Raw genomic sequence first — 13,145 nt, 5'->3', positions numbered from 1 at the left:
CCAAATCTGATAGGTCACTAAATCTTGACCTAGTCTTCTCAAAGTCCCTCACATATCTATCACTTTTAATGTCTTTTAATTTCGGTGTTTAGACCATTTACATTTAATATAATTGTTGAAATGGTTGGATTCAAAGGTTTCCACATATAAGATCATGTTATCTGAGAACAGATATAATTTTACTTCTTTCTTTCCAATTTAGACGCCTTTTATTTCTTTTCCTTGACTAATTGCTCTGGCTAGGACTTCCAATATTATGTTGAATAGAAGTGGTAGAAGTGAACATCCTTGTCTTATCCCTGATCTTAAAGAAAACGCTTTCAGTCTTTCACCAATGAGTATGATGTTGGCTAAGTGTGATTTTTCTATGTGGCTTTTATTATGTTGAAGTAATTGATTTTTAAAATAATCATCTCCACCACTGGCTTATTAATGATAGCTCTTTTTAAAAAATTTCTTAGAGGGCTTCCCTCGTGGTGCAGTGGTTCAGAGTCCACCTGCCGATGCAGGGGACATGGGTTCATGCCCCGGTCTGGGAAGATCCCACATGCCACGGAGCAGCTGGGCCCATGAGCCATGGCCCCTGAGTCTGCGCATCCGGAGCCTGTGCTCCGCAATGGGGGAGGCCACAACAGTGAGAGGCCCGCGTACCACAAAAAAAAAAAAAAATTTCTTAGAGGTTACCATAGGGTTTACAATATACATCTTGAGTTTATCACAATCTACCTTCAAATCGTATTATAGCACTTCACATGTAGTAATGCCTTTACAACAGTATACTTCTAACTCCTCCCTCTCTTCCCTTGTTCTATTATTGTCCTACATTTTACTTTTGCATATATTAAAAACCTTACAATATATTGTACACAAATGTATTGAATACAATACTACTTTTGCTTTAGGCAGTTAATTATTTTTCAGAGTGATAAAATTAACCTAAACAGTGTCTTGTATATTTACTTCATTTTTGCCATTTCCAGAGTTTTTTTTCCTCTCTCCTTCTTTCCCTCCCTTCCTTCCCTTCCTTTCTTCTTCTTCCCTTTCTCTCCTTCCTTCCCTCCCTTCCCTCCTCCCTTCCTTCCTCCCTCCCTCCCTTCCTCCTTTCCTTCCTTCCTTCCTTCCTTCCTCCCTCCCTCCCTCCTTTTCTCTCTTTCCATAGTTTCATGTTTTGGTCTGGGCTTATTTCTTTGCACAGAACTTCCTTTAACATTTCTTACAGCAGAGATGTGCTCTCAGCTTTCCTTTGTCTGAAAATTTCCTTATTTTCTCTTTATATTCAAATGGTACTTTCACTGGGTATAGCATTATGGGTTCACAGTTTTTTCATTCAGTACTTTAAAAAGACATTTCATCATCTTCTGGTCTATATGATTTATGACAAGAAGTCTCCTGTAATTCTTATCTTTAGTCTTCTGGATATGTTTCTTTTTTCCTCTGTCTGACTTTAAAATTTTCTCCTTATCTTTGTTTTTTAGCAGTTTGAATATGGGTATGCCTTGATGTTTTGATTCTTTGTTTAAATCCTGCTTGGGTTTCTCTGGACTTCTTGGATCTGTGGTTTGACAACTTCTACTATTTTGAAAATTTTTCTTTTTTCTTTTTTTTGGCCATGCCACGCAGCTTGCGGGATCTTCCCCAACGAGGGATTGAACCCGGGTCACAGTAGTGAAATCACTGAGTCCTAACCACTGGACCGCCAGGGAATTCCCTGGAAAATTTTCTTTAAATATTTCTTCCCTATTCTCTCCTTCCTTCTGGACTCCAATCTGACATTATCCCATAGTTCCTGGATGTTCTATTCTCTTTTACTTCCCTCATTCTTGTTTTCTCCTATTGTTTCAGCTTGGGTAGTTTCTAGTGACCTATCTCTAAATTTACTGATGAGTATATTGAAGGACTGTATCCCTTGTACTGTACTTCTAAATTTTTTCCTATTTTCATTTGACTCTTTCTTATATTTTCATCTCTCTGCTGAAATCCCTCATTTGTTCACACATGTTGTTCACTTTTTCCACTATATCCCTTTTGTACAGCAGCTGTGTCTTCTTCCTGTGCTTTGTCACAGGTAAAATAGTCCTAGTGTCCCATCTCTCCTTAGAGGAAGGGGTCTGTCTCTCTTTGGATTTCAGGCTTCTTTTTTCCCTGCCACCTCAGCTCTCTGATGGGTTCACAAAGTTCTGATTTTATAGTTTATCTGCCTTTTTTCTTATTTTTACAGTGAAAAGATTTTCATCTTTTTGCATCTTAGGAAAAATCAGAACTTCTTCCATTCTATCTCTCTTTTTTTTAAACAGCTTCACCAAGGTATTGGGCTGGCCAAAAAGTTCATTCAGGTATTTCAGAAACATCTTATGGAAAAACCCAAATGAACTTTTTGGCCAACCCAATATAAATTAAATACCATAAAATTCACCCATTTTAAGTGTACAATTCAATGATTTTTAGTATCATTACACAGCTGTATAACTATTACCACAATCCAGTTTTAGAACATTTCCATCACTCCCTAAAGACCCTTTGTGTTCATCTGCAGATAATTCCCATTCTCAGCTCCTTCCCCAAGTAACCACTAATCTCCTTTCTATCTTTATAGATTTGCATTTTCTGGACATTTTATATAAACAAAATTATACAATACGTAGTCTTTTGTATCTGGCTTCTTTCACTTAGCATAATACTTTGGAGATTCATCCATGTTGTAGCATTGGTATACCACATTTCGTTTATTCATTCACCAAGTTGATGGACATTTGGATTACTTCTACTTTCTGGCTACGAACATTCACATACAAGTCTTTATGTGGACATATATTTTCATTTCTTTTGAGTATGTATCTAAGAGTGTAATTGCTGAGGTGTATGGTAAATTTACATTTAACTTTTTAAGAAACTGTCAAACTTTTCCAAAGTGATGGCAACATTTTATATTCCCACCAGCAGCATGTGTGATTTTCTCCTCCTTGAACTACTATTTTCTTTGAACTTCAAAGATACCATACTTTTATAGTTTTTCTTCTACCTCACTAGTCATTCCTTCTCAATCCCCTTTGCTGGAATTCTCTTCTTTCAGGCTTCTAGTTTTTTCTGAGCCTTCTCTTCCACATATTCTCTCCAGATAATTTCACTCTGCCCCCAAAATTTTGAAGCCATTTAATGCTAAAAATTCCCATATTTGTGTCTCTAGCCCTAAACTCTTCCCTGAGGTGGACAGCCTCTATCAAACTGCCTATCTCCATTTGAATGTCTAACAGAAGACATCTGAAACACAACTCTTGATTGCTCCTATTTGAAGTTCCTTCCTCCTCCCCATCTCACCTTGTTTTCCAGATCCAAATCCAAATTGGTTCTTCTGTTTTGCTCATAGCCTATTTCCAATCCAGCAGCAAATCCTACAATCACTATCTCTAAACTATTAAGTTGAACCATACGAAACATCCAGCAATTTATTCTGAATCTTTCCATCTCTACATCTCTTAGATTTTAAGTCACCATTGTCTTTTCCCTGGTTACTCCAAGATACTCCAATATGACCTCCCCGCTTCCAATCATACGTATGGTCTATTTTCCCACAACAGTCAGAATGATCTTTAAAAACACAAATCACTGGACAGCCACGTGCAAAAGAATGAAACTGGACCACTATCTTACTCCATACACAAAAATTAACTCTAGGACTTCCTTGGTGGCACAGTGGTTAAGAATCCGCCTGCCAATGCAGGGTACTCGGGTTCGATCCCTGGTCAGGGAAGATTCCACATGCCACGGAGCAACTAAGCCCGTGTGCCACAACTATTGAGCTTGTACTCTAGAGCCCACGGGTCACAACTACTGAGCCCATGTGGCACAACTACTGAAGCCTGCATGCTCTAGGGCCTGCGTGCCGCAATACTGAAGCCTGCGTGCCTAGAGCCCGTGCTCCGCAACAAGAGAAGCCACTGCAAAGAGAAGCCCATGCACCGCAACAAAGTGTAGCCCCCACTCACCACAACTGGAGAAAGCCCGGCCACAGCAACGAAGACCCAATGCAGCCAAATAATAATCATAAGCGTTGGTGAGGATGTGGAGAAAAGGGAACCTTTATACACTGTTGGTGGGAATGCAAATTGGTGTAGCCACTATGGAAAAAAATATTGGAGATTCCTCAGAAAATTAAAAATAGAACTACTATGTGATCCAGGAATTACACTTCGACGTACTTAACTGAAGAAAGTGAAAACACTAATTCGACATTTGGCTCTCTCCAAGACCTGGGTGAGGAACTGCCATGTGTCACGGAGGCACATGTGTTGCCTCAGGCCACAGTCTGGGGATCATAGAGATGGGTTAATAGAAATATACGAGAAGGAAGATATCTATTTAGGGTCATTTTTTGGGTATTACTGTATTTCAATAGGTACGTTACAACTTTTTTAAACTGGGCTAGCAAACAGGTATAATTATTTTATTAAAAAATCATATATAATAAATGTTTTTCTCAGAAAAAGAACTAGCACATTTAAAGCACATTGTATACACATTAAAGATAATGCCATTTCACCCCTCACTATTTCAATTTGTTCTCTTCTTAGATGCTGTTAAGTCATTTTCAAACAATTATTCTAATGTTAATGAGAATATTCTAATGTCTAATGAAAACATTTTAAACTCAGAATTGTCTTGAACTCCTAAAATAAAAAGAAACCCATGGGCTTCCCTGGTGGCGCAGTGGTTGAGAATCTGCCTGCCAATGCAGGGGACACGGGTTCGAGCCCTGGTCTGGGAAGATCCCACATGCCGCGGAGCAACTAGCCCCATGAGCCACAATTACTGAGCCTGTGCATCTGGAGCCTGTGCTCCGCAACAAGAGAGGCCGCGATAGTGAGAGGCCCGCGCACTGCGATGAGGAGCGGCCCCCACTTGCCACAACTAGAGAAAGCCCACACACAGAAACGAAGACCCAACACAGCAAAAATAAATAAATAAATTAAAAAAAAAAAAAAGAAACCCATGTATTCACTTAAACTTAAGAATACAGTATTGAGAAATGTAATTTGCTTCTTGTCTAACTTCTAAAATTTATCATAAATGCATAACTTCTTAGTCATATTGTAGAATTTTCACGTATTACTTTGTTCCATTGATATGTTGTTTTCACATGGTCTGCATTATAAAGCATCTTATCACTCAACATAGTCCATTGTTTCTGACCTGAGCTTACAATTTTCAAAACTGAAACTGCTTTTTTAAAAAACCTGAAGAATATTTAAAATCTAAAATATTGACTCTGAAGTTCTCAAGAGAAAAAAAGGGGGGAAATATGAACTTTAGTAATTAAAACAGTTGCCACTCTCCTCTACTTTGTTCTTCATGTAAAGCCTCTCTTCCAACGTGGGGTGTGGAGATAAGGGTGACAGTCCTGACAGGGAAATGACCTGCCCATCATCTCAAATGCTTAGCAGGACAGCTGAATCCAGGACCACACACTATTGACTCCCACCAACCTCTGGGGACAATCCTTCCTCATTCCATTCTTCTCTTGTTACCCATTGGAAGAGGTCTACAATGTTAAGCACAATACTTTTGGGGAAGTTTCCTTTTCCTCTCAGACAAGTCAATCTCTCAAAAGGAGAGAGGTATGCCAAGTTTCTGGATACCTCTTCTTCCCTAGTATTTCAAATGCTCAAGTTTATACAGCAAAAAAGATCAGGTTCATTAAGTAAATGTACTTTGCCCTGCCCTAAAGGCAAGACTCTTGTTCATAAAAGCAACACATGCCACACGTAGAGCTATTTGTAAACTGTATGGGTAGAAAAAACATGCGGAGATTGATCCATTACCTGAGTAGGACTCTGAAGACTTAAATCTAAACCGCAAGTAAATTCTGTATGATGTTCCACTGTTTCAAGAAGAGGGTCAGGTTTTGAAAAGTTCCAGAATCTGTGAACATAAAGAAAAAGAAATAATTTAAATATTAAAACTACAAAAAATTTTATCTAAGAAAAAATAGATATTTAACATAGCAGATTTCATCAAAACAGGTTCAACCAATACATAAATGCAGAGCCCCACTACTAATGTACATTTAAAAATCTAATAAGGAAAAAAATGTGCTCTTTTCTACTGTATATAAAAAGACAAAACCCAAATGGAATTATTACTCAATCTACCCTTGCAAAAGTTTATTATATTCCCATTAGCATACTCTGTAGGATGGAAGCTTAACACATTTTGTTTGTTTTTTTAAATAGTACAAGGACATTTGAGACGAGAGACACTAGAGTTTTTTAGCAATTTCTAAAAGCATTCATGGCTATAAAATAAGGATATTGGATTACATGAACTCTAACATTTTGTGTTTTTAAATACTACTTCATTTCTCAACAACTGACATGAAAAGATTGCAGGTTTAATTTACATTTCAACAGCAATTCAAAGTCTTTAAAAAGAATCTGTTCTCTTATGAAAATCTCTGCAATTCTGAAACTACCTTTTTTCTGAGGCACGACCTTTCTTATAGAGTCCACGTCAATGTAATTTCTAGCATAAAGAAAAACTGAAATATGTTTTCCTGGGCCAATATTAAGTATTCTATTTATCCTCTATCGACTGGGAGTGGTAATAGTTATCATAATATATCTCTGATTTCTACTGTACGGAGAAGAATTTGGCCCTATTTTCAATGCACAAAATAGGACTTTATGTCTAAAGCTTTATTTGCTCATCATCTTTATTATTTGACTCTAAACACACCACAAAAATGGCATATTCAGAATCATAGAGTCATATCCAATTCAGCTTCCCTAATGATCTACGACATGGAACACATTGAAGGTTTAGCAGATCTCTTTGAAAGAGAGTAAATACACAGAACCGTCAGTTTGTTTAACCTGGTGGTATTATTTCCCTAATAAATACAGAGTCGGTCTCATTAAGTTTGAAAAGGATTGTTGCTATGGATAATCCACTGTTGGGTACCAGAGAGACAATGAATAAATAGCTCATTTATCAGATTACTGAAATCTACACAATATTTAAGGAGAGTGATTTTACTTTTGAAAATTTTCCTGTCCAAACAAATGAGGGAACAGGCTGCAGTCTCTCTCAGAAATCATAATAGTGGTATCCACTGTCTCTGCATATTTGTTCCTTTGGGTCTAGAGACAGAAATTGTACTGAAATCTAATGTTCCAGATTTTGAATAGCCAAAAGTAAATATGTAATTGTGTAATTTCATTCCTGAAACATGGTTATTCACTGATTTGCATTATTTGAAACAATAATCAAATGATTTTGTATATACCCACTTTGTTCCAAAAAATATTCAAAATGGTTTTAAAATATGCATTTAATATGGCAAAAATATGTAAGTTAAATGAAAAGTAAGGATAGTAAAGTAAATTCAAACCTGCAATGAGACTGGTAAACAAAAATATATTCATGAAGTTGTATATACTTGACAGGGAGGACCTTGAGACGCTAAGCTTTCCATCAGCCAAAGAAGAAAGGGAGACACGATCAGGCCCTGAATTCATAGTGTCTACATCCAAATTGCTCTTGGAAATCTCAGAAGGGAATTCATCCTTGGGAGTTCACAGAGAAGAAACCCTATGCTTAGGTAATGAAGAGCATCCTCAACATCTCTTAAAGAAACACAGAGATGTTGTTTCATGGGCTGTTACTCATGAGTCAATGGCATCACCCCAAAGGGTAGTTTAGCAGTGCCTTCTATGGGAAAGTCAATTTAATCCAGGTATCAGCTCTCTGACTTCATTTGGGATTTAGATTTTATTTCAGTGGAATGGGTTACTCTTTAGACAAACCATAAAGATTGGTTTCTTTTAGAATTTTTTAGGGATAATAAAAAGCAACAAGGATTCATTTATACCCTCCTGACAAGTTCCTAGAAAACAGTTTTTATTGGTATTTTAAGCCAGTTAAAGGATAAGGCTGCACTGAGGACAGGAGAGGTGGGCCTTATGAAAATTAGGTTACCTAATAAGGACACATGTGTGAAACCATCCAACTTTAGCTTGAATAAGTGTGATAGGGAAAGTCACACACGCAGGAGGGCTGAAATTCTACTCAAAAAGTCAATTTGAATTTGTGCTAATACATAACTTGATGGGCAGTCACAGCCCCACCCAGTTCCACACCACAGATTCATACCACCCTAATTTTAACATAGGAAAAACTATCAAGTATTTATCTGCATTTTGCAAAAAAAACTCATCAAACAAAACGCATGCTAAAACTCTAAGGTTAGTATTTGGTGAAGGGAGGGCTAGTCTAGTGAATGCCATAAAGGCGCCATTGGTTATGATACCATTTCATAGCTCTGATAGAAACTATGTAATATACAAAGTGTACATTATGCTGCAAAAATGACGGGAGGTTCAGTCCCAGCAGAATAGCTGACTAGGTGCCTAGACCAGCACTCTTACTGAAAAACACCAAAATCCTACATAATACAGAAAAACAAACACCACAAAAACTTCACAAAAGCATCAGTGAGGAACACTCAGGTAAAAACTATGGAAACACTGAAACCCAGAGGAGGACGTGGAACTGGAACCCAGCTTTTGCCTTAGAGGGTGTGTGAAATAGGGAGAACCTGAGCCTCAATTTTCTTAACCTCAACGGGAGGAGCCAGGAAAACCAGAAAAAGCAATATTAATATGAATAATTTTCAGTAAATTAAAATGTCTTATCAAAAAATATCAAGTTGAATACAGTAAATTGCATAAGCTAAACAAGCTGAGAAAACCAAAAGCTGAGCACTATGACTATAAACTATAACTTGTTTTTTCATCATAAATGGCCTTTTCAATAAATAACAGAAGAAATGTATGTCTTTCCTTCCTCATTCCCACCCTCCAAGGGCAACCACTGTTAACAGCTTGACATGTACACTGCCAGAATTTTTTTATCTATCTCCGTTCAAGTGCCAACAGGAAGGGGTGAACTGTAAGGAGGAGGCGAGCTTTTCTCCAGGTTTTCTCACGACTGCAATTAAGGGAGTGGGCAAGGTCTCTCCGTGCAATCTTCCTCTGGACTCCAGGGCCCCAAAAGTTCTATATATCCGAGAGCCTTCATGCACCTATCACACAAGTAAAATGGGCTCCTTTTAATATGGGAGAAGTCAGGCTACATATATCATTAAGTGGTCAAATAAGGCACATTATTTTTAAGTGAAATGTTTGTTTTGGTCCAGCACATATACTACTTGGTGCCTTTTTGTCTCTTTGCTGATGAAATCACTGACTATTTAAGCTCTCTCATGGGAAGTAAATATACTGGACAGGCCTCCAATGATTAAAAATATTACAGAACTGTAGGGACATTTTTCATTTAAATTGGAGATGGAAAGAGAGAAAACTTCATCACAGTACAATGTCTTGGTTGAGTTCCTTTTTGCCTTCTGAATGCACAATTCTTGAACAAAGCAAGCACGTAGCACTGCGTCAAATAAAACACCAAAATTATTTCAAAAATTAAGCTGAAATTACTTTTTACTTGATTAAAATGTAATTTGAAATCTCTACACCAATGCTTTTGAAATTAAGCCTACAGGTGAATTCAGCAGAGGGTTTAAAATATTTTTCAAAGTTCTTCCTTTTTCTTTCCTGTTTTCAACTTGAGTTAGTTATTAACTCTGTGAGTCTTTCCTAACTACAAGAAAATGATGGGGAAATGTTTTGCCAACTTTTCAATGCCTTGCATGTACATTAATTTAAATTAGTTATTAATTAGTAATCAGATAGTAATTGTGAGGTTTTTGTTTTCACACTGCTCATAATTTAATTTTTCAGGGACCAGAAGGCATTTTAGGTCCTTTATTAGTAACTCATAGTCATCTAGTGCTTTTGAAATTTTAAGCAAATTGCACCATTGTAATTCCCTGTTTGTACTATTTGGGTCCAGCACTCTCTAGAGTGATGAGCAAAAATGTAACAACTTCTTTTCTCATTATTTAATTACTTATTCATTCAACAATTTATAAGCCCTAGAATGTGTGAGGTATAAGCACCAGAAGCAAGAGAGACCTGGCCTCAGCCCTTCCACAGCTCACAGTCCAGTGGAGTAGACTGACACTTTTTTTTTAATCACAAAAACACAAACGTAATTGCAATTGACAAATGCCCCAAAAGACAATGCAGAGGGATGTAAGAATGAACTCCCAAGGAAGTGACACTGAGCTGAAATCTGAAGGTTGAGGAGTTAGCCAGGTGGAAAGCAGAGAAAGCAGCTTGGATTTAAGGCGGTAACAGTGAAGATTAAGAAAGGTTCATGGATTGGAGATAAATTTAGGCAGAAGAATTAATAGGACAGAAGAAATCAAGAATGATTCCCATGTTTCTGTCTTCTATCATAATACTTACAATGCTTCCATGCATTTATTTATTTATAGATCTATTTTCCTCTAATAGGCACCAAGCTCCTTGAATTCAAGGACAGTATCCTATTTGTATCTCTTACATGTATAAAAGTATCTGTCTGACACATGGACACCCAAAGAATATTTCATGAAAGGATGAATAAAAAAATTAAGTGAGGATATTAAGGACAAGATAGATAGCTAAGGCCAACCTCACAAATAAGGTAACTTTTAAATCACCTTTTGATGTGGTTCCCAAATGATGGACCAGAAACTCCTTATACCAGACATTCAGAAAATACACATTCCCCAGCCTTGCTGAGGAATTTTTTCCTGAAAATTCCAGTTGACTGGGTCTGAAAGGAATCCAGAAAGCTTTTCACAGGAAATGTTGATGCTCAACCAGCTAGGTTTGGGAATCACCATCCAAAGCAGTACTTCTCAAACTTAAATTATTTCAAGATACAGATCTGATAAATTCCCATTAGAAACAGTAGTGATTTCAGGCAGAAGGTGAGGCCAATAGGGCAGTGGTTCTCAACCTTGACTATACTGGAATCAACCGAGAAACTTTAAAAAAATACTGACCTGTGAGCACTATTCCTAGAAATCCTGATTTAATTGGCCTGGGGTACTTTGGGAGGTGCAAACATTCTCCAGGTGATCGTAATGTGCAGCCCAGGTTGAGAGTCTGACCTCCGTGGGGCGCATTACCCATTAATTGGGAATCACTGATCTCAAACTTAAGTTTGGCTCTCAAACTTAAGTTTGCATTAGAGTCACCTGGAGGGCTTGTTAAAACCAGATTCAGAAGTTCTGGAGTGTGGCTTGAGAATTTGCTTCAGAAACAAGTTCCCAGGTGAAGCTGATATTGCTGGTCTTAAGCCCACACTTTGAGAATCAGTGATCACTGGTGGTAACAAATTACTGGGAAGAATTTATTAATAACCTGTTAGTGTATTAACAGCTGTTAGTTCCAGCTTACCAATAATAAAGAACAAAGATGATCCAAAACTGACTCCTTCACTTTACCCAATCCATCCTCAGCAACAGACTGACACAGTTTACACAGTGCTTTCTCATTCTCTTGTACTGCTTTTGATCAGCACAAAAACTTATCAAGATAGATATACAGGGTATAATTATTCTCACTTCAGAGATGAGGAGAATATGGTCAAAGAAATTAAGCAATTCATGGTGACATAGCTAATTAACGGCAGCCCCAAGGCACGAGACACTACTGGCTTCAAGTCCAGTACATTCTACTGAAAGATGCTCCCATTCCCTTTTTCTCTAGGCCTGGGCCCTGCCAGGGAATCTGGAATATAGCTGGGAAGGATCTGGGACTCTTCAGGTGGTTTTGATTAACATCCTGAAAGTTCAAATGAACTGGACCAAGTCAGGCTTCCCCCAAACTCCTCAAACTCCATAGAAAATTTCATAAACCAAAGCCCACACCAAGACTCCATTAGCCTGCCAATTTACATTCAAAACCAATACCCCAAGGAATTCATGAATTAGAATAAATCTGCATTCCCATGGCAAGAAGCATAGGAATTTTCCTTTCTCTCTTCTAATATTTTTGTATGTGCACTTACTGCATCCTCTCATCTACCTTGCTGTCTCTTCCTAACCTGGGTATCACTCAACTGATCAGCTCTTTTTGTAACCTCAGAGATTCCCGTCCTTTTGAAGTCACAAGCCCCTGAGTAGAACACATGAAATCATGGCCTTCTTATTTTATCATCTGTATCACTTTTGGAGGGGATTAAAAAAATAGAAATTGTAGACTATCGAAACAATTTTTTAAAGAGGTAAACTTTCATTAATTAATTCAAAAATGCTTATTGAGCGCTAATGCTCATTTAAATGATTACACTGGAGAGTTATTTGTGGTTTTTTTTGTTTTTGGAACTGGTAATAACAAAAATAAAGTTTAAAACAGAAAAATATTAATTGCCTGCTAAATGAAGAATATATGATTACTTTTGAAGAATTACTTAACAATTTTCACAGATGACTTTTAGAACACTGAATTACAGATATCCGGAAACCATACCATATTTACAAACTTTCAGGGTTAAATATGATAAAATTCTAGACTTAAGCTTCTTTATCTAAATGAATTAATAATAATATTTCAATTAAGATTTTAATTAGATCAGTATTTTAGATGGGCTGACTCTACTTCATCACAATAAACATTAAGCCCAGGAACCATACGCCACAAGGCCTAGAGTACTTTGACAAATTAAAGAAAACCATTAAAGGAAGGCTTGTTCTGAAAGTATTTATGGCTGCGATCCATAGGGATGCAGATGACTTTCTGAAGAATGCCACACCTCAACAAGAGGAGATAAAGGAAAAAAGAAAAACTCACACTGGGTTTGTTTACTGCTTACTGGTACAAATTGAAGAACCATGAAATAATTTCGCAGTAAAGTTCCAAACAAATATCTGACTAAAAAAGAAACTAAAAAAGAAATGGTAAGAACGCTATCTACTCATGAAGTAGTTATCAGTATCTCAGGGATAAGAATAGTCTATGTACATCTCAACTGTAACTGGTGCCAACATGTGAGCACCTGGAGCAGGAGATCATTTCACAGAAGTACAGACGATAACGTGATTAACACGATCAGATGAGGCTGCGGTGGAACCTCACTCCACACCTCAGTGCTGAAGAACATTAAACTCACAGCAGCCGCCTGCCTGTGCTCTGGTCATTGATTAGCTCTATAACCATGAAATACTTCATGTCTTCACCTCAGCGGCTAAGCATTTGTGAATA

At 37.4% G+C, this 13,145-nt stretch overlaps 1 protein-coding gene across 5 annotated transcripts in view; it reads right to left on the bottom strand.

The window, feature by feature from the left end:
- PEX7 (peroxisomal biogenesis factor 7) overlaps positions 1-13,145 on the bottom strand; it is a 90,158-nt gene that overhangs the window by 23,317 nt on the left and 53,696 nt on the right. For 3 of the 5 annotated variants that reach the window (XM_089921655.1, XM_089921656.1, XM_089921657.1), the window contains exons 9-10: positions 5,817-5,916; positions 3,984-4,115 (exon numbers count right to left, since the gene is read on the bottom strand). In XM_089921655.1, the coding sequence (XP_089777781.1) occupies positions 3,984-4,115; positions 5,817-5,916 (232 nt within the window). The remainder of the gene's footprint in view (positions 1-3,983; positions 4,116-5,816; positions 5,917-13,145) is intronic. The other 2 variants (XM_089921658.1, XM_022557580.3) reach the window with 1 other exon arrangement.

This window comes from Delphinapterus leucas, chromosome 12, assembly GCF_059928025.1.
Source record: "Delphinapterus leucas isolate spDelLeu-1000000601 "Yukka" chromosome 12, BTC_Dleu_Yukka2, whole genome shotgun sequence".
Classification (NCBI taxonomy): domain Eukaryota; kingdom Metazoa; phylum Chordata; class Mammalia; order Artiodactyla; family Monodontidae; genus Delphinapterus; species Delphinapterus leucas.
This window is presented reverse-complemented; position numbering and strand designations above follow the sequence as displayed.